The sequence below is a fragment of the Anomaloglossus baeobatrachus genome, chromosome 1 (assembly GCF_048569485.1).
Source record: "Anomaloglossus baeobatrachus isolate aAnoBae1 chromosome 1, aAnoBae1.hap1, whole genome shotgun sequence".
NCBI classification, from domain to species: domain Eukaryota; kingdom Metazoa; phylum Chordata; class Amphibia; order Anura; family Aromobatidae; genus Anomaloglossus; species Anomaloglossus baeobatrachus.
Window position 1 is genome coordinate 827,665,392 of NC_134353.1, and position 22,858 is coordinate 827,688,249.

The 22,858-nt window shown below is 45.2% G+C and overlaps 1 protein-coding gene across 1 annotated transcript in view; it reads left to right on the forward strand.

Moving 5' to 3' along the window:
* Positions 1 to 22,858, forward strand: part of ADGRV1 (adhesion G protein-coupled receptor V1) — a 380,769-nt gene that overhangs the window by 125,185 nt on the left and 232,726 nt on the right. Inside the window, exons 8-10 of the mRNA XM_075326288.1 lie at positions 6,311 to 6,575; positions 6,685 to 7,014; positions 21,748 to 21,924. Coding sequence (XP_075182403.1) covers positions 6,311 to 6,575; positions 6,685 to 7,014; positions 21,748 to 21,924 — 772 coding nt within the window. The remainder of the gene's footprint in view (positions 1 to 6,310; positions 6,576 to 6,684; positions 7,015 to 21,747; positions 21,925 to 22,858) is intronic.

The window sequence follows — 22,858 nt, forward strand, 5'->3', positions numbered from 1 at the left end:
ATAGTGTGGATAGTAGGATCGTAAGACGAAACTCAAGGTGGCTTTACACACTGCAACATCGCAAACGACATCGCTGTAACGTCACCGGTTTTGTGACGTAATAGCGACCTCCCCAGCGACATTGCAGTGTGTGAAACACATCAGCGACCTGGCCCCTGCTGTGAAGTTGCTGATCGCTACAAATCGTTCAGGACCATTCTTTGGTCCTTTGTTTCCCGCTGTGCAGCATGATCGCTAGAAAGTCTCAGTGTGTAAAGGGGACTTTACAGCGACTTCGTTAGCGACTTCCCTTTCAAAAAGCTGCTTTACAACGTCCCCAATAGCTAGGTCGTTCTGCAGGTCCGGATCGCTGTTGCGTCGTTGGCCAGGTCTGCCTGTTTGACAGCTCACCAGCGACTCACCAGAGACTTTGTAGCGATCCCGGCCAGGTTGGGATCGCTGGTGGGATCGCTAGAAAGTCTCAGTGTGTAAAGGGGCCTTTAGGGACACTTTGCACACAACGACATCGCAAGCCGATGCTTGCGATGCTGAGTACGATAGTCCCCGCCCCCGTCGCAGCAGCGATATCTTGTGATAGCAGCCGTAGCGAACATTATCGCTACGGCAGCTTCACATGGACTCACCTGCCTTGCGACGTCGATCTGGCCGGCGACCCGCCTCCTTATTAAGGGGGCTGGTCGTGCGGCGTCATAGCGACGTCACACGGCAGGCGGCCAATAGAAGCGGAGGGGCGGAGATGAGCGGGACGTAAACATCCCGCCTCTGTCATTTCGCATAGCCGGCGTGAGCTGCAGGACGCAGGTAGGAGATGTTCCTCGCTCCTGCGGCTTCACACACAGCAATGTGTGCTACCGCAGGAACGAGGAACAACATCGTACCTGTCGCAGTCGCGTAATTATGGAATTCCCAGACACTACACCGATGATAGGATTACGACGATTTTGCGCTTGTTAATCGTATCATCTAGGATTTACACACTACGATGTCGAGTGCAACGCCGGAAGTGCGTCACTTTCGACATGACCCCTCCGACATCGCACCTGCGATGTCGTAGTGTGCAAAGTGCCCCTTACTGCTCCCCAAAGAGAACATTGCTGTCCATCTGTAGTTTCCGAAATATCACCTGCATAAGCCAGAAGTCTATTGGAACAATGTTTTGTGGAGTAATAAGTCAAAATAGAGCTTTTGGCTTAAATTGGCGTTGTTTGAAGACAGAAAAACACTGCATTTTGTATGATGGCAGTATAATTGTTTGAGCCTCTTTTGCTACACTTGGGCCTGGGTGACTTGTCATTACTGATAGAATAATGCATCCCACCGAAGACAACATCTGTAAGGAGTTTGTATGTTGTCCTTGTGTTTGTGTGGGTTTCCTCCCACAGCCCAAAGACATACTGATGGGAAATTTAAACAGTGAGACCCAATGGGGACAGTGATGATCACATCTGTAAAGTGGTATGGAATTAATAGCACTATATAAGTAAGTAAAATAAATAAATAAATTCTGAAGTATAACAGCAAATTCTAAAGGAAAATTTCAGGACATCTATCTGAGCTGCATCTCACATACACTGACGCAAAATTATTCTACAAAAAGTATGGTTAAAGAAGACTAAAGGGGGCTTTACACGCAGTGACATCGCTAGCGATGTCGCTGGTGAAAGCACCTGGCCCTGTCAGTTGTGCGTCATGGACAAATCGCTGCCCGTGGCACACAACATCTTTAGGACCCGTCACACGGGACTTACATGCCTAGCGACATCACTGTGTGCGGCGTCACAACGACGTCACTAAGCGGCCGCCCAATAGAAGCGGAGGGGCAAAGATGAGTGGGCGTAACACCCCGCCCACCTCCTTCCTTCCTCATTGTGGGCGGCCGCAGGTACGGTAATGTTCCTCGTTCCTGCGGTGTCACACGTAGCGATGTGTGCTGCCGCAGGAATGACGAACAACATCGTACCTGCAGCAGCAACGATTTTATGAAAATGAACGACGTGTCAATGATCAATGATAAGGTGAGTATTTTTGATTGTTAACACTTATTTTTGATCGTTATCGAAGTCGCCAACGAAGCCGGATGTGCGTCACGGAATCCGTGACCCCGGCGATATATCGTTAGATACGTTGTTGCGAGTAACGGGGCCTTAGGCGGGGTTTGCACACTAAGACATCGCAGGCCGATGCTGCGATGCCGAGTGCGATAGTGCCCGCCCCCGTCGCAGCAGCGATATGTGGTGATAGCTGGCGTAGCGAAAGTTATCGCTACGCCAGCTTCACACACACACTCACCTGCCGTGCGACATCCCTGTGGCCGGCGACCCGCCTCCTTGTTAAGGGGGCGGGTCGTGCGGCGTCACTGCGACGTCACACGGCAGCCGGCCAATCAGAGCGGAGGGGCGGAGATGAGCAGGATGTAAACATCCTGCCCACCTCCTTCCTTCCGCATATCCTACGGAAGCCGCAGTGAGGCCGGTAGGAGACGTTCCTCGCTCCTGCGACTTCACACACAGCGATGTGTGCTGCCGCAGGAGCGAGGAACAACATCGGACCGTCGCGTCAGCGTAATCATGGATTACGCCGACGCTGCACCGATGATACGATTACGACGCTTTTGCGGTCGTTAATCGTATCATCCAGGCTTCACACACTGCGATGTCGCATGCGATGCCGGAAGTGCGTCATTTTCAATTTGACCCCACCGACATCGCACCTGCGATGTCGCAGTGTGCAAAGTGCCCCTTAAAGCTAAAAATGAAGCTTTGGAATGGCCAAGTCAAAGTCCTCATTTTAGTCCTACAGAAATGTCATGGAAAGAGCTGAAGAGAGAAGTTCATGGGAGAAAAGCCACCAACATAACTGTTTAAAATGTTTTGTTGAAAGGAATGTACAAAACTTCCTCCAAGCCGATGTGCAAGACTAATCAACAATTACTGGAAATGTTTAGATGTAGTTATTGCTGCACAATGGGGTCAAACTACATACTGGAAGCAAAGGTTTACATACTTTTCCCACTCATTGTCATATGATATTGGATAATTTTCTTCACTGGAAAATGAGAATGGCTAATATTTTTGACTTATTTGTTTTTTAGTGTTCTCTTTATCTACTTTAAAGGGTACTTTACATGCTGCAATATCGGTACCGATATCGCTAGCGAGCATACCCGCCCCCGTCGGTTGTGCGACACGGGCAAATCGCTGCCCGTGGCGCACAACATCACTAACACCCGTCACACGGACTTACCTTTCCTGCGACGTCGCTGTTGCCGGCGATCCGCCTCCTTTCTAAGGGGGCGGTTCGTTCGGCGTCAGAGCAATGTCATAAAGCGGCCGCCCAATAGAAGTGGAGGGGCGGAGATGAGCGGGATGAACATCCTGCCCACCTCCTTCCTTCCTCATTGCATGTGGCCGTAAGTACGATGTGGTTCCTTGTTCCTGCGGTGTCACACATACGATGTGTGCTGCCGCAGGAACGACAAACAACATCGTACCTGCAACAGCAACGATATTTTGGAATAGAGCACCGTGTCAACGAGCAACGATATGGTGAGTATTTTTGCTCGTAAACGGTCGCTCCTGCGTTTCATATGCAACGACGTTGCTAACGAGGCCGGATGTGCGTCCCGAATTCCTTGACCCCAACGACATCTCTTTAGCGATGTCGTTGCGTCTTAGGCAACCTTAAGAGTTGTGTGAAAATCTGATGTAACTTTAGACTAAATTTATACAGAGATATGGAAAATTCTAAAGGATTCACAAACTTTCAAGCATCGCTGTATGCAAAATGCTAATATATTTAATTGTCCAATCTCAGCAAAGTGCAAATCATGGGTCCCGGTACCTCCACTTCCATTAATTAACTCACCCCTACTGTGGTGGCTGGAGCTTCTTGTTTTTGGTGCAGCTGTGAAATTAGGTAATATATATCTTGTCGCTTCTCACGACTGCTTTTCCAGGTTTGTGTCAGCTGGAATTGCAATATATAAATAACATAGTAGGCCCTGGGACTTTAATATTTACATTACATAGGAGATGCTGGGGGCATATACATCACAGGAGGGGATGGGGGCATATGCATCACAAAAGACGCTGGGGGCATATACATCACAGGAGACGCTGGGGCCACATACATCACAGGATGCAGTGGGGCATATTCTTCACAGGAGGGGATGGGGCATATACATCACAAGAGGGGCTGGGGCATATAAATCACAGGAGGGGATGGGGCATATACATCACAGGAGGGGATGGGGCACATACATCACAGGAGGGGCTGGAGCATATAAATCACAGGAGATGCTAGGAGGCATATACATTGCTGGGAGGCATGGACATGACTGGGAAGGCTGGGGGTCATAGACATCACAGGAGACCTTGAAGGCATATACATCACTGGGGAGGGTTGGGAGGAATATACAACACTAGGGAAGCTGGGGGCACAGACATCGCTGTTGTGAATGTCGTCTGTGTGGGTGCTGTTTTGGAGCTCCTTCTGGTGGCCAAAAATGGTAGTGGAGCTGAGTCTGAGCCTGGGACTCAGACAGGTGTTGGCGTTAATTGGGAATTAGGGAAGTCCTATTGCAGACAAGTCTGGTCTATATAGGAGATCACTTTATGCCTTGCTGGTGCCGGTTATAATTGTATTTTCCTCAGTCTCTGTTTCTGGCTTGGTGTTCTGTCCTTCCCTTTTTCCCTGAGCAAGACTTCTGCAGATAAATTGTCATTTTTTTCCTTGCTTCCTGATTTACACCTTAGGATGTTTGTTTTTCTTTGCTGTGTTTTGCATCTGTTTTCTTACAGGTGGAGTTTAGTTTCTCTTGTTTGTGAGCATGGAGGTTCCCCCTTTGCTAGCTCTCCTGCAGGATAAGGGAGTTTCTCCCTGTCTAACTTGAAAATTTGCATTTTTGTGTTCTTTTTTTGTATTTTGTTCTCCCAATATTTACAGGAGTACCTAATATAGTGGGGGTGAGGTCCTTCGACCTCCAGGGCCATTTTTACTAACAGGAGGTTGGTATTTTTCTACAGGGATTTTGTACTGATCACAATCAGTTTCCTTTCCTTTCCTTTGTATCAAGTTAGGTGGGGCTTGCCTTTGCTAAATCTATTTTTCCTATCTGAGTATTGTGTTTTCCTACATCACCGTAATCTTTATATGTCGGGGGCTATCTACTCCTTTGGGAACTTCTCTGAGGCAAGGTAGATTTCCTCATCTCTTTCTGTGAGGCGTAGCTAGTTTCTCAGGCTGTAATGAGGCGTCTAGGTTTTTAGGAACGCTCCACGGCTACTTCTAGTGTGGTCTGATAGTTAGGGGATTGCGGTCAGCCCAGGTTCCAACTACTCCTGTTTCTTGGTGTTTTTTCACCAATGGGAGTTTTTTGTAATCTTTCACAGTTACCGGATCATAACATATCGCTGTGGGGCACAAAAATCGCTGAGGGGCCAGACATCACTTGGGAGAGTATTTACATAGCTGGGGGCACAGACATCACTGGGGATACGTAGATCACTGGGGGACACAGACATAGCTGAGGGCACATAAATCAATGGGGGGCAGAGACAATCCAGGGGGCACATACATCCCTGGGGATGCTGGGGGTGGGCACAAACAGCCCTGGGGATGCTAAAGGGGGCCCAGGCGCAAGCCACACAGCCCCAGGCGCAAGCAATACTGGTGGTGCTGGGGCAGCTGCTGCTCTTCTGTGGGATGAGAGTGCATAGCACACCTATCCCGCCCACAAAGTACGTCCTCACGCTGGTACTGGCCAACCTGTGTATGCATTGCAATGTTCAGGATTGAACGCTGCTTGTGGAGTTTAAAGGGCCAGCAGCCAGCAAGATGCAGCTGCCACCTGAGCCATGCAGGCCCTGGGAATCTGCCTGGGGCCGCAGAAAAGGGCATTGGGCCGGAAGTTCTACATTGCTGCCATAAAAGGAAGTGCATACAAGCAGAGGGTGAGATAGTGGGCTAAGAATGTGTTCACACAAGTCATTTTATATTATAATAATAAAAAGGAATGCAATGGAAAGGCAAGAGAACTATCAGCAATAGGACAGAGGCAAAATAGGCTAGGGAAACTGACCACACAACCAGAGGTCACCAGATCGAGACGCAGAGACGAGCGATGACAGATTTGTTTTATTTTAGCAAATTTTCTGTTGAGCTAATATTTTTTGATAATCTTATGGGCCATTGAGAAAAATATTGAATCGATCAAAATAAATATACAAGTGATATGTGAAGCTTGTAACCTGTATGAATGTTAAAAGCCATAATAGAAAAGTAACATGTATATCACCTCTTCTCTGCCTAGGTACGATGGAATAAGTATAGTGAGGAATGGAGGGACACACAGCAATGTTTCATTAAGATGGGTCATCAGACGGAACAGCAGTGATACATCACCTGTGACCGCCGATATCTTGCCAGATGCTGGAGTTCTTCAGTTTCTGCAGGGGCAGATGATGGCAATAATTCCACTCACAATTGTAACAGATGATGTTCCTGAAGAAGCTGAGGCATATGTGTTAGAAATCTTGGCAGCTCAAGGTGGTGCAGAGCTTGGTTCTCCAACAGAGGTTTGTAATCCAGAAAAAAAATATTATTCTTCTATTACATGCACAGAACTGTAAACTTAATGTTGAATTACTATGTCCCAGGCCTGACCAACCATTATTTATTTTGCAGCTTCTCTTCTACATCCAAGACAGTGATGATGTATATGGTTTGATTCAATTTCATGCTATTGGAGAGCAGAAAATTGAGAGCAGTCCTCAGGGGCGATACTTGACCTTGAGTTTTGTGAGACAAGGTGGAACCAAAGGGGATGTGAAATTAGTTTATAATGCACTGTATATCCCAGCTGGACCAGTGGATCCAATTAGAGCAAAAGACGGAGTCCTCAATGTTTCATCAAGGAACAGTCTTATCTTTGAAGAGTCAAAAACAGTTCTTACAGTAAAACTATCAATAAGAAACGATGCATTTCTCCAGAATGGGGCTCATTTTCTTGTACAGGTAGAGTATCATTAAATTATATGAAAATGGTTTCATAAATGTAATGAAAATATGTACAATATACACCTCTTTCCAATAATTCCAAGTTATTTTGTATCTACAGGATAGGAGATAGCTTGCTGACATCTGGGAGTCCATCCATTGGGCCACTCCACAATTCCCTGAAACCCAAGAACGGGGACCTTGAATATTGGAAGTGTGCAAGCTCAGCATCTGTTTCATTCACTGTCAATGGGAATGCTGGAAATAGCCGAGCACTGAGCTTGACTTTCTCTGGCAGTCCCATAGACAAAAAAGGAGCAGAGGCTGAGTATACACAACTCTACTCAAGAGGGGTTTCTACAGAGCTCCATTCTTGGAGTCTTGTTCTCTGGAGCACTAGCGTACCAGCAATTTGACCCCCATTGATCAGCACGTTATCTGCAATCACATGGGTAGGCAGGAGTAGACACAGAAAAAAGAGGGCCCCTATGCAAGAACAATTTATGGGACCTTTGCAATCTAATACCTCATCATAATACACAAATCCACCTGTTTTGGAGGTAGAAGGGTGTAACAATTATGTAGATACTCTGGAATCTGATAGCGTGGAATATAACGAAAATGAGACAAGGTTTGGGTGAATACTCTGTATTAACAAATAATAAACACACAGTGTAATAACAGAAAATAACAGTAGGCAACCACAAATTAAATGTAAGTGCTAATGGCACTAATATGTGTATGTCCAGAAATAATACGCAGGATTGCACACAGCAAACAAATTCGTGCACGTACAGAATGCAGGAGTACGCACAGTGAACACGTGGTGAATGTCCAGAATAGTATGTAGGTGTGCGCACAGCACTAATACATGAATGTCCAGTAGTTATATGCAGAAGTGCGCACAGTGAACACACAGTTATAAATGTACTTTCTAGGGCTGAACAAAATCCCGCTCAAGTCCAGCACTCAGCCCATACAGATAGAATCCTGAATGAAGTACACTGATTGTTAACAGAGAGACTAGTTCTTACAGACCAAGGAAGTCCAGCAGTATTAGCTCTTCTCCTAAGAGTCTTGATGGGAGGGAACCACAGCCAGGATCAGGGGAATATCTTAAGGAGGAACTCCGGTACACTACCCCGAAAAAACTAAAGCAAAAGAAAAAAGAAGAAACAACGTCCTTGCAGTAAAAAAAGAAACATGTATTAGTGTACAGGTTGAAAACTGCAGTTAATCTGACATATTGCTCAATCTAATATATTGTGACATTTCAGCCTATTCGGCTTTCATCAGACAGGGCTATCTTTATCATATCTAATACAGCTACAGTGAGTAGTCCCCCGGGAGGGGCAGCCAGACACCTCTCAACCAACAGGTGCTGGTTGGGATAGAGCCAGAGCAAAGATAGCTAGGAAAGATGTGCTTATTGATATGAGGGGCTGCAGTAAAGAAATGGCCTAAATAGATAGCTGACGGATGCCGTCATATGGTTTAAGACCTGCTGTGGATTAGACCGGATAGAGATGCCCGATTGCTATAAAGACTACAGATGCCTGAAAATGACCGCAGCCTGTAACTCAAGCAAGCTTAAGTGAATAGATGCTTTATCACGAGTGAACATCAGTAATGGGGACCTCCCGCTTATACTGAGGAAATGGCAGCCTGCTATTAAGAATATGAGGCATATGGAGAATTAACCCCAAAGGGGCAGAAGCAGGGTCAGATGCCAGACGTGTTAATCGCGTGTGTGTCCCGCTGTGCATCTGACCCTGCTTCTGCCCCTTTGTGTGACAGGGCCTTAACATGCAGCAGCAGAAACAAGCCAGAAGTGACTCAGTAGCCAGCGTCACAAAATACTCAGTCAAGAACTAAATCCAGGACCGAGACTTATAAGCAGAGCAGACAGGAAGTTCAAGGGCCAGGCAAGGCAACAGACTCCATCTTGGACAAGGGTAAGAAAACACAACAAGTTCCATGGAAACCCTGGATCTTACAAAGGGGTTCTTTACCCCTTGAGCCCCTGTGCGGCTGCACATGTTGCACCGATGGTTTGTCCGCACCTGTGGGTTGGGATAACTTACGATTTTGGAAAAACCACTTTAGACATCATTAGTAGCCTTTTTAACATGTTTCAGGAAAAGAATATAAAATACCTTTATTGCATTTCGGTATGGATATGAACAATTATGTTTAATGTTGTATCTAGCTTATCGTTCTATATAACTTCATTACTTTTATGATTTATAAAGAATATATCTACAGAATGCTCTGCTTAGTATAGGAGTGTGGAACTTGTGCCTGTCCCTTGTCCCATGGTAGATCTCCTAATTTAGACTTCTCAAAAACCAGATGACATAGGAAAAATACCAGTTCTTTAATCAGTTTTTTATTTCTTTAGGGGGTTGTTCCAATATGTCATGGGTTTGTCAGATATAATTGAAATTGGTTCAAAATTCATGCTTAAGATTTGTGACAAAGAGATTAATTTTCTTTACCATAAAATTCCAATCTGCTAAAATCTTACAATTCAAAGATATATTTTCCATAAACTGAATTCTACAGATACTTCAAATCAAAAATCAAATCTTTATTTTTTATATAGCGCTAACATATTCCGCAGCGCTTTAGTGTCCCTGATGTATATCAGGGACACTGTCCCCATTGGGGCTCACAATCTAAAGTCCCTATCTGTATGTTTTTGGAGTGTGGGAGGAAACCGGAGTACCCGGAGGAAACCCACGCAAACATGAGGAGAACATACAAACTCCTTGCAGATGGTGTCCTTGGTGGGATTTGAACCCAGGACCCCAGCGCTGCAAGACTGCAGTGCTAACCACTGAGCCACCGTGCCACCCATACTTTATTACATTAGCAAAGACGGTATCCATCTTAAAGGGGTTATCCGGCTTATTTTGAGTTTTTTTCATTATTACCCTATTGGGCTACATTGGGGCAGGTAAGTAGATAGTGACCACTTACCTGCCCTGCTGTCAGCCCCTCTCCCCCGGCTCAGAGTGGTCATGTGACCGCTCCTGCCACGATTTTGCTGCTTCCGGTCATTTCATGTCAACATGGGCAGGGCCATGTTGACATGCAAATCTGGAAACAGCATGTCGCCTCCCTCCTGGGCTGTACAGTGCGTGGAGTCCCCGCCCCCTTCCCTGCACCCTCCCACACATTCCCCCGCACCCCGTACTCTGCCCACAACCTCCCCCTGCACTGCTGTGAGGTCCGTGACCTGGGGGCGGGGCCTGGTGGCGGCTGCTGTGGTATCAGCGCCAGCCCCAGGCCCCCTGCTCAGGATCACACATTCAAATGTACCGGCATCACAGATCACAGATGCCGGTATATTTGAAAGCGCTGATGAGAAGGAGCGCACCGCTGCTTCTCATCACTGTCCCGCTGTCTGTGCTCTCTTCAAAACAGCGGTGACATCACTACTGTGCTGATATGGCCAGAGCACAGACAGCGCGCGAACGTGCAGGAGCGTCGGGGACCGAGGACGGGTGAGTATGTACTCCCTACATGTGTTCCCTATGGGGGGGTTGGTGCAGAGCGCCGTGTGTGCGTGCAGAGCCTGATGTGTGTATGCGGTGCAGAGCCTGATGTGTGTATGCGGTGCAGAGACCGATGTCTGTATGTGGTGCAGAGCCCGATGTGTGTATGCGGTGCAGAGCCCGATGTGTATATGCGGTGCAGAACCCGATGTGTGTATGCGGTGCAGAGCCCGATGTGTGTATGCGGTCCAGAGCCCGATGTGGGGCTATTATTTGCAATGCTGTAGTGATAACAGGTCAGTGCTGGGGCAGAATATACTGACAGGGAATGTGTGTGCAGGGGGCGGCCAGGGGGCGAGGCTGGACACTGGGGTGGGGCTGGACAGTGAGGCCGGGCGGTGCCAGCTCTGACTGTGAGGTTTTGCACAGGAAGTGGTCAGTTTGCTTGTGCTGAATGTAAACAGAGAGCTGCAGAGAATAAAGGGTGAATTCAAGAGGAACAAAAGTTAGAAAACAAAAAATAACAATGTAGGGGTGATTTATATGACAATACAGCACAGATTAGCTTAAACTCAAAAATTTTTGTTATGTCGGACAACCCCTTTAATTAAAGAGAGATAGACTAGTAGGCTAGTACCTTTACGGTAGAAATGACAGTATAACTGAGGAGCCCTTCGAGGCAGGTTGCAAAACGTTACAGTACAGATTTCAGAAGAGGGATTACCCTGAAAAATCCTTAAAGAAACTTTATAAAAAGTATATAGCTGCATTACAATTGCTTTATGAACTAAATAAAGAAAGAAATAAAGCACAGATGGAAAACTAATGTGATTCATAAAGAAAAATAAAAAAGCAAGTAAGTTAATATTTTGAAGAAAACATTTTTTGGACTAATACAACTAAGCTTGCATCGCTCTAGTAATTGCAGGCTCTCCATTGATTCACCAGTCCTGTTGTCTCCACAGCCAGATGTCCACCTCTCTGGCCTGTTCTTTACCTCTTCCATCATCATGTGCATTCTCTTCATTATTGGGTTTGACTTTTGGCTCAACTAGACCTTGAGTGGCATGACGTGTGCCATAATGGCATGGTATACTGTGACTCGTTGAATCAAAAGCCAGGGCCTGGTGTGAAGAAGCTGAAGAAAATTTGGGGGAAGGGGGAAAAAAGAGGCGTGGAGGACCAAATTGCAAGTACAGGGGCGGCGGAACAGTTGAGCACTGAGGTGGTTCTTTGGTAGCTGGCCACCATTTTACTAAATGTATTCAGAGCAAATTACATACAATGCTGAATTATTTGGAGAGTACACATTTTTGTAAATTTTGATGGACATTCCATTTTATTCAAATATAGTCACTCATCTCGGCTTAGTAGTAGATGCTGGAGAGACAAAATGGTGCAATATATGGTCTTATCCTGGTGGAAAGGGATAGAAAGTGCAAGGAATTGCTCACATGGGGTAGTTGTGCAAGTCACAACTACTATGAAAGGTATATAACTGTGCAATGGCTGCTGCAGACCCCGTGTAAGCTCAAAATGGATAAAGCAGGAGAAGCAGGGGTTAAATCCACACTGCCATGTATAATAAAGAAGGATCCAGGAATGATCAGTATTGTGATTTTGTTGTTCTACACATTTTTGAGTCTTGCTCCTTCTTCAGGACAAAAATCACTAATGTAAACCAGTGATTTTTGCCCTGAAGAAGGAGCAAGACTCTGAAACATGTAGAAGAATAAAATTGTTCCTGGATCTTTCTTTACTATACATGGCAGCATGGATTTAACCCCTTCTTCTCCTGCTTTACTCATCTCTACTTAGTCATTCTTTGAATCCAACGCAAATAAATATACTCAAGGATTGACCGAATCTTTCTCCTCTAGGGTTTAGATCTTTCTCCTCCAGGATTTAATAATCTCTGAGATTTGTGGATACATACTTTTTTTTTTCCTGATGCTTGTCCATGGATACTATTTCAGCCATGGAAACAAGCTGAACCTTTTTTGTTTAGAAGCCGTGGGGTTTTTTAAGAGATAACAATATACAGCAACAGTAAGGAGGCCGGCAAAGATTACGTAATATAACCCCCATGAAAATCTGGTTGTTATGTCATGCTCAAAGTTGGTGGCTGGCTGTCCTCCCAGAAAAGCTTTACTTTTGTGTAATAGAGGGAAAAAACAGTGACCCACCACTTTATATTAAAAGATTTCTATTTATACAACCTCTCTTTCTTGGACAAATGAGCCAAAAGATCAGTGCACATGAAAACCACTGCCAAAGTGTTAACAAGAAAAGCCCGGACTTTTGTTGTGCTACATGGTTTAGAATAAAAGATTTGGAAAAAACTTGTAATATATTTGTACAATGCGCACAAAGCAGTCTTCACTCACTCTGCGGTCCTGCCGCTCCTCAAATATTCAATTGAGGGGACAATCCTTATTGAATTTATAAATGAAAATTAAAAAAAAATTGTATTCCGCCTACCATGAAGCCGTAGTAATATAGTCCATGGAAAGATGGTGCAGGGATAATTTACAGGTCCGTGTGTCTCGGAAAATAAACCATAATACTTCAAGCAGGAACAAAAAGGGGAAGGGAATAATCCAGCATCCAAGGAGAATCTCACAAAATGGAAATTGAAAATCAACAAGTGTATCAGACCATCTTTAAAATCAAAATATTAAGGATCAGAGATGTAAGTTATTTGTGAGATCCAAAACGTATCAGTGGCACAATTATCTTTCTTTATATTTTTAATATTTTGATTTTAAAGATGGTCTAACAAATATGTTGATTTTATATTTCCATTTTGCAAGACTCTCCTTGGATGCTGGATTATTCCCTTCCCCTTATTGAAATTACAGATGTCCATAATTACTAAGTCACTAAGTGCACTTTATTACACCTACCAATGGTCTTTATGAAAAAAGCAAAGGCTCATGTATTGTTCTTGCACAGTACTCCTTTTCCATTCTGTCCACCAATGATCAGGACCCTACACTTGGCTGCATTCACAGGTTCTAGACGTAGTGTGTGTTTTTTTTTTTTTTGCTACAATTGAAGTGTTATGGACAAGATTATGAACTATTATGAGTATTAAGAGTTATATGAAGATATCCAAAAACCAGGATTTAAGATAGTGCTTGAACTGTGTACCACACCTATATTTGCATTCAGACATCATAAGACTCATCAGACAGTCTGGACTTTCATGTGACAAGTGAATAATGCTGACTTAGCTTAATATAAAATGATGACACACACCTATATATATAGCAGAATAAGCTCTTTTCATAGTTTACCCAATAGGAGACATGTTACGTATTATTGGTTCCTAGCCAACTGATTTCTTTAAATGTATGTGAACTTCCGTAATTAAACCAGTCATATTTTCTATGCAGATCCGTGAACATTTCTCTGGTCTGTATGGAAGAATAGTATGCATGCTACTAACAAATGACTCATGATTTGGATGCAGACGGGGTTATGGTAGATGCATAATTAGATTGCATCACTGTAAATTTATGGCCCTCTTAACAGCCGTAAAACAAAAACATTTTTGCTGCAATTTTCAAAAATGGCAGAACAGGGTGGATTTTCTGTTGCACTACTGCCTAAGTAAATGATCTTTATTAACCAACATTTTCAACCAGCTGCTTGCAGCTCTAGGCTAGGTCACACATCACGCATTTGGTGCGTATTGTACATTCTTCTTCAAGCCTTTTCATATCCTTTTCATTATTGTGGAAAGGCAAATAAATTTAACAAAGCAATGCGTTTAAGGTTGTGGTTGAAATGAATGGGTAAAGTTGGCATAAATAAAATCAGACGATGTAAATGTTACCACTTAGGTCATGTGCAGACACTGCGTTTTTGATGCGCTTTTAGGCACAGATTTGTCATATACGCCATGCCTATCCTTATGCCAACAAAGTCAATGAGAATTCTAAAGTGTTATGCTCATGTTGCTTATTTTTCATTACAGATTGGGTGCAGAAAATAATTTGCAGCATGTCAATTCTTTGTGCATTTTTGACTGGGTTTTTCAGGCTTTTCACACATAGATTTCAGTATGCAAAATGCATGGTACAAACGCAACACAAACGCGGAAGAAACATTCTGCATTTTTAGTGCGTTTTTCTGCCAGAATATGCAGAAACTTTCTGCACCAAATACTCAGCATGAGCACATAGCCTTACAAAGAAGTCTATATCCTCTTGGATTCTGCACACAAAAAAGCTAAGCGTGGGGGATGAGATAGGGTTAAAACTAGAGATGAGCAGACCAGGACTGTAAAAGTCCATATCCACGCAGTTTCAAAGCTACTTGGGTGGGGGCTCGGGCCTAGGATTCAAGGTGTTTGATCCGGATCAGGCACTCGAGAAATAAAAAAAATTAAAGGAATAATAAAGAAAATAGGAATCAAGTGAGTGCTTCATACTTACTGAGGCTCCGTCATGGCGGAAAACTGCTTACAAGTCACGCATTTATGCCGCCCCCTTGCCAGCAGCTGCTGCTGCTCAGATCTGGATCTTCTAAGGGGGGTGGCACGAGGGTCTCCGGACCCAGGGGTCTCGCGGACACGCCAAATAAAAGAGGGGACGTGGATGTACGGGCTAGGCCATATTAAGTTCGTGACGTCACCCATGGTGTGTGGTGAGGTGGGACACCACCGCTGCTGTTGTGGGGCACCCGGGGGAGATGTAGTGGCAGCTGGATGTTAACCCCTCCGTGGGTAGGGGTGATTGCCCCGGGGCCCGGTGTCTTTGTGCAGGATAGGGCGATGGCAAGGGCTGGCGTGCCTGAGCAGGCAGGGGGGGTGTTTGATTACTCACAGTAAATGAATCACACGAGTCTTTCGGTAAACCAAAGGTGCTGGTGGCCGGCCGCCGCAGCCGGTTGCATTTGGGTCCCCCACCCAGGCTGGTGGTCACTGTCCTTTTCCTCTGCACTAGTTTAATGAATGGTGGACTACCTGGTCTGAACTCAGGAGTCCGCTCCCGGCTGGATGTGGCCTAAGGAGCCTTGCCCGCAGACGCTGGCCCGTGGGATCTATGGGCCCTGGCGGTGACCTCCTATCCTTTTCGGTGGGCTGTTGTCTTCTATGAGGGACTTTGGGTGGGATAGGACCTTTAGTCCATGCCTCAATCGGTTAATTAACCAGGCCGCTGGTTTGTGGTCCTGGATTCAGGGTCCGAGTACCCCCCTTTGTCCTCCGGTTTCCGGGTCAGTTCTCCGTGTCAGTACCGGCGGGCTACAACCCTGTCTCGGTCCACCTTGGTTCTGCTGAGCCATCTTCCCGTCTCCTGCTGACAGAGACCACCGTCCTCCTCCTAGCCAAGGCACCAGGGCTCCAACCATGGTACCGTTCGATTTGAACCTCCTCTGCTGGAGCTACACCTAGCTCCAGCCCACACTCCTCTCAACTTTAACTACAAACTACACTAGGCTTGAACTGTCTGTTTTCCCGCCCCGGGCTGTCTAGACCCCTGGGTGGGCGTGTCCAACCACCTGGTCCCGCCCACTGGTATGCCTATCTTTCCATAAGGGGGGTGACTAGGGTTTCTGGTTGGCTGTGTGTCACCTAGGTGAGGGATGGTGTTATGCAGGGCATATGTGACAACCTGGTCTTGCCAGGGCGTCACACATTCATTTCTGGTGCTGCACATTATCTCATCACATATGCACTGCTATCCATGCGCACCAGCCGTCCTAGCACTGTGATTGGCTGCAGTCAGCCCCTAGCCTGTGTGACAGCGTTTGACTGCAACCACTCACAGACCTTGTCTGCAGAGATGTATTGAGGTCTAAAAATAAATAAATAAATAAAATTGGCGTAGGGTCCCCCATATTATGATACCAGCAGAGATCAAGCATATAGCTACAGGCTGCAGTGCCTAGCCCTGCCTTTATCTTTACTATGTATTAAAATAAGAGGAACCGTATGCGGATTTTTTTTATTGCTTAAATAAATGATTTTTAAAAACCAACATGCAGTCCCCCCTAATTTTTATACTCAGTCATGATAAAGCCCAACAGCTGGGGCTGGTATTCTCAGACTGGGAAGGCTCATGGTTATTAGGCTGCCCCCCAGCCTAAAAATAGCAACTTGCAGCTGTCCAAGATTGTCACATCTATTAGATGCAACAAGATTGGCGTTTGACCCCGGCTGTTCCCGATTGCCCTGATGCGCTGGCAATTGGGGTAATGAAGGGTTAATAATAGTGCACAGCTGCTACTAAGCCCTAGATTAGTAATTTCAGTGTCTATGAAACTTTCACTAATCTGTAAGTGAAAGTAGATAAACCACAAACACTAAAAAAATCCTTTATTTGGAATAAAGTACAAAAAAAACCCTTATTTCACCACTTTATTAACCCCCAAAACACCCCTGCAGGTCTGGTGTCATCTACACAAAGTCCCACGCCGATCCTGGCTTTTCTACATACAAGTGACAGCGAGCGGCCATAGAGCATGACTGCCCACTGTGACTGCAGACAGAGAATGACTGACCTATGTGATCAGAGGTGACGTCACTCAGGTGATTTGCTGCGGTTTTCTGCCAGAAGATACACATTTGGTATTGAAATTGTCTGCACCAGATTTCAGCACCAAATGTGCACCTCCTGGCAGAAAAAAAACGTTTGCATTTGCATTTTTGGGTCAAGAGATGCAAATTTGGTGATGACATTTTTACACCATATTCCTGCACCCAATCTACACTTCCTGGAAAAAAAACAATGCATTTTTTTGCTGTATTTTTTTGCCACGGTATTGATGCAGTTTTCTGCCAGGAGGTGTAAATTGGGTGCTGAAATTTTCAGCATTAAATCTACATCTCTTGACAAAAAAACACGGTTTTCTGCCAGGAGATGCAGGTGAGTTCACTGACTTTACTGAGGTTACCTGAGGTCAGTTAGGTGCTGTCACAGGTGGAGGACCGTGGGAACTTCCAGCTGTGACCACAAATCACCTGAGTGACATAACCGCTGATTGCATGGCACAGTGATGCTCGTCTGGATTATGTCAGACCTGCAGGGGTGTTTTGGGGCTAATAAAGTGGTAAAAGAGGGTGCTTTGTCTATTTTATTCCAAATAAAGGATTTTTTCGGTGTTTATGGTTTATTTACTTTCACTTACAGATTAGTGATGGGGGAGTCTCATAGACACTGCAATCACTAATCTAGGGCCTAGTAGCAGCTGTGGGCTGTTATCAACCCCTCATTACACTGATTGCCACCGTATCAGGGCAATCGGGAAGAGTCGGGTAAAGCGCCGAGCTTGTTGCATCTAATGGATGTGACAATCTCGGGCAGGTACAGGTTGGTATTTTTAGATTGGGAGGCGGCCTAATAACCATAGGTCTCTCCAGTCTGAGAATACTAGCCCCAGCTGTCAGGCTTTATCATGGCTGGGTATCAAAATTTGGGAGTACTGCACATGGGTTTTTAAATTATTTATTTAAATAGTTAAAAAAAAGCTGCATGCGGTTCCTCTTATTTTCACAGCCAAGATAAGCGCATGGCTGAGTGCTGCACCTTGTAGCCATTTGGTTTATCTGTGCTGGTATCATAATATGGGGGACCCTACGCCAATTGTTTTATTTATTTTTACTGCATTATATAGACACACACAGCACCTGTGAGTGGAAGTGTGACGCCCCTGGACTATACGGTTGTCACAGGGTATTGCACAATCTGCCCTCCCTTACAATATCCACCTCCTTCTTGGTTATGGGTCCCCAACTACATGGTGTTGCCTACATCAGCTAATTAACCCCTTAACGACTGCGGGCAGTAAAATTACGTCCTAAATGTCATAATGTTACTACCCGAGGTCCTCCCACGGCAGCATGCCGCGATCAGCGCACATCTCAGCTGATTTTCACAGCTTCCCTGATGAAGCCAGCAGATGCAAGCCGTGCGAAACGCGCGTAGGAAGGCTCGTTACATTGTCGTGGGACGCTCTGGTGTTCGCCCCTTTAATCATGTGTAAGTTATGGGTATTTAGGGTCCTCTTTATGTGACTGGCTTTGTATTGGTGACCCCTGTACTTTAAAACGGACTTATGCCGATTTGACTATTTAACCTTATGTGTCCAGTCAGGGTGGTCTTGATCAGTCTTACTCTTGGTATATCTGTGTCTTACTCCATAGATCTATGCTGATTGAGCTATATAGAATCATGGTCATTACTAGGACAGAGATACCATAGTCACTAGCTAGCCACTCATAAATTATTTATGACCCTTTGCCTCCTTATATTTACTTGGGGTGTTATCACTCTTGCTCTCCCACTAATGTGTGGTAACTCACCTTTTCCTCTATGAAGCACCGTATATGCACTTTTCCATAATGATTGTAACCATTTTAATATGAATTTTGTACAATAAAAACTTTGATATTTTTACAATATTGGCCCTTCAAGCTCCATTTCTTTTTCTTAACATTGTTTACAGCTGTGTAGCTGTGATCAGCAGATACTGTAGAGCGATCGGATTGCTGATCGCAATAGTTCCCCTAGAGGGACTAGTAAAATAAAAAAAAAAGTTAAAAAAAGTTTTAAAAAATTTAAAAAAAACCCTAAAAGTTCAAATCACCCCCCATTCACCCCATTGAAAATTAAAGGGTTAAAAAAATAAAAAATATACACACTTTTGGTATCGCCGCGTTCAGAAATGCCCGATCTATCAAAATATAAAATCAATTAATCTGGTCAGTATACGGCATAGCGGCAAGAAAATTCCAAACGCCAAAATGATGGTTTTTTGTCGCCACAACTTTTGCGCAAAATGCAATAAGAGGCGATTAAAACGTAGCATCTGCTCAAAAATGATACCGTTAAAAACGTCAGCTCGAGACGCAAAAAATAAGCCATAACTGAGCCTTAGATTCCAACAAATGAGAAAGCTATGGGTCACGGAATATGGCGTAAAACGTGCTCCACTTTTTTTGGACAAACTTCCGATTTTTTTTAACCCCTTATATAAAAGTACACCTATACATGTTTGGTGTCTACGAAATCGCACTGACCTGAGGCATCACACCCACACATTAGTTTTACCATATAGTGAACACAGTGAATAAAATATCTCAAAAACCATAGTGCTATCGCACTTTTTTTTGCAATTTTTCTGCATTTGGAATTTTTTTGCCGTTTTCCAGTACACTATATGGTAAAACTTATGGTTTCATTTAAAAGTACAGCTCGTTTTGCAAAAAATGAGCCCTCACATGACCATATTGACTGAAAAATAAAAAAGTTACGTCTCTCAGAAAAAGAATGGCGAAAAAAAAAACGGAAAGCGAAAAATCGGCCGGTCGTGAAGGGGTTAAAGTCCTAGGTACACTCTGCACCACACCCACCAGATACACCAGTGGACATCCTGAGTGGAATACTGCCGCCCACTTGGGTGGTTGGTTAGGGGAGGTCAGGATTGTCAGAAGTGTCAGTAGTAGAGAGGAGTTGAGTGTTGGAAGTGAAGGAGAGAGGAGGTAAGGAGCCAGGCTCCTAGGAAGCTATCTAGGTGGCAGACAGAGGTCTGGGCCTAGAGGAACTGGACTCCCGGTCGCAGGGGATCGTGGCAAGGGGCACGGAACTGTCAAGGAGGACAGCCGGCGGCCTTGCACCATCACTGGGTTGGGACCAGGGCACGACAGGGTACGTGGACCCTAGGTCAAGGAGTAGATGCAGGCAACCTGACAATTTACCTGACGAGAACGGAGCCTTCAAGATCCGCTCTGCACCCGCTCCAGAATCGGGGTACTAGCGCAACAAGGGGGATAGGACTTTCCACCAAAACGGTCCAGAAAATCCCAAACATGAACCCTGAGAGCAAGCTCCCACACTTAGCTATAGTGGGGAGCGGGACCCGGCAAGTTCCATACTACCGGGACCAACAGAGAAGTAAACTTAGTGCCAGGAGACAGGTCACGGATCACCAGGCAGCACCATTGTGGACGGGAGCCGCACTAGCTCGCCTCAGCGGCAGCGGTATCCAAAACTTTGGTTTATCCAGTTGTCGGTGTCAGCTTAATGGACTGAGTGACTACGAAAGTGACCCCCTTCGCACCCAACGGCACTCCCCCCTTACCATCACCGAGTCCCGGGGCATCCCCCCTACCCGTGGAGGGTTCTAACACCTGGCTGCCCCATTCCATCACCCCTGGGTACTCCCAACTGCAGCGGTGGTACTCCAAAATACCACATACTATGGGTGGCGTCACAAACTCTAACACAATCCCCTGTAAATACCCCCCTTCATTTGAGTGGCCGCACGACCCCAGGGTCTGGAGACCCCTCGAGCCACCGTGAATCCGGATCCAAGCAGCCCGGCTGCTGGCACGGGGCAGCACAGAAGTATCAGACACGCTGTCACAGAGGCTGGGGGCATGTGTGACTGCAACCAATCACAGTTGCTGGTGGGCGGGGAAAGCAGTGCATATTCAATTATCGGCTCCAGAAGTGAATGTGTGACCTGGAAGCAGCATACTGCCATGATACAGCCTTGGTGAGAACACCGCACACGCTCCTACCCCCCTATCCCTTCCACCAACATTTTTAATCGTCGGATTCTGGTCCCCACAGTCTTATATAGGCAGCGGATTCCGGACTGCAATTGGATTTTAAAAAAAATTAAGAGGGACCCGCCGGTCCCGGTTATGTGCGAGTCTGCGAGTCTGTAGTTATAACACATTAAGTTTCTGGACTCGCTCATAAAATCCACAACACATACGCAGGATGTGAACTTAGCCTTAAAGTTCCATGGCATTCTTGCCTGACAATGATCACAATGATGAGTTGTTTCCTCCTGCATTTAGCTGAGCATTTTATATTCCATATTCTATGTTCTAATGGTAATAATAGATCTACGTAATTGGGCTTGGATGAAACAAAATGTGGTGTGGAGGAAACACTTAAAGATATCTGTTGAACGCAGAAAAAATAGTAAAATATACTTCATCATACTATAAAATAAACACAAACTAGTATGTATCTCAGAATGTAATCCATGACACGTCTCATTCATTACTCAAGGTTACATGCTTCATAAACATGTAAAAATATTTTCAGGCTTTTTTTCAAAAGGTTAAATAAATAATTTGTTGTTCTCCGAGCCAACACTCTCCTACCTTCAGAATAATTGTCATTTCTGAGCCATGTTGAGCCGAGCATTTATAATGTTGATTGCATTAGCAGAATATGTCTTTTATGTGATACTTCTCTATTTGGTTATTCTTGTCCTTCATTTCTAGCTGGAATCCGCTGAACTGCTGAGACCAAGCCCCTTAGTGCCACCATTAAGCCCAAGACTAGGAACACTGCAAAATGTTTCATTGAAAGTCACTCCAGACATTGCAAATGGAGAAATTGGATTTACAAGTAATCTGCCAATAATAGTGTCTGAGCCGGAGAACGTCTCGCACAGTGTGGTGAGTAACATGAGGTTACACAAGGTGGGAAAATAAACGTAACTTTGTTATGTGAGTGGTGCTTCTATTTTGTAGCGTTTGTCAGGACTGTGTCCTGGGTGCATTGCCCTTCTTCAGGGTTTTATACATTTGTATTGGATGTTTATTTCCATACATGCTCAATAAAAACTCATAAGCAACATAGGACATGTATCCTTGTAGATGTAGTAATGTAGACGATAATTCCCATATATCTACTGTAAGCGATTGCCTGCTCATGTGATGGGGACACTCACTTAGCTGCATTTCCGAGGTAGCACAGGAACACAGTCTTAAAAAAAAAATCCAGCATAAACCGCTTCTCCAAACAAAATCACAAACAATACACAGTTACCCGGATACCAGTCCGTTAACTCCAGAAAGGATTATGTGCCTCTTTCTCCGAGTCCAAAAGTCCCTTTACCTCCTGCTGTCTGTTTCCCCAGGAACACGGATTTCTGGTCCGTTTTTGTTGCGGACCGCCCGCTCAGGTTTGGACACTACCAGTGTCAGAGTGGAGCTCCCTCAGCCTCCACACACTCAATTCCAGATGGTTGAAGGCAACCCATGCTTCCTTAGGCAGGTTCCTTCCAGAGGCTCCAACCTCTCTGAGAATAGCAGCCTCTTTACCTGCCAGAGGCTGCTCCTCATGCAGTGCTTCTCATACACTGCTCCAAAACATACTCTGACTCCATGTGCCAAACAAGCTAATTACAGTAAGACCTGTCAGACACACCCATAGGCAAGGGTATGTGGATGGCCAGTCCCACCCATCCGTAATCCTAGCCCATTCAACACTATAGGAAGATGTCGTACTAAATGTACCAGAAAGAACTCCCAGGATCACACCACTTCCGTGGTACATACTTGTCATTCACAATATAACCGGGCCTGAGCAAATACATCCCGGGCGAGC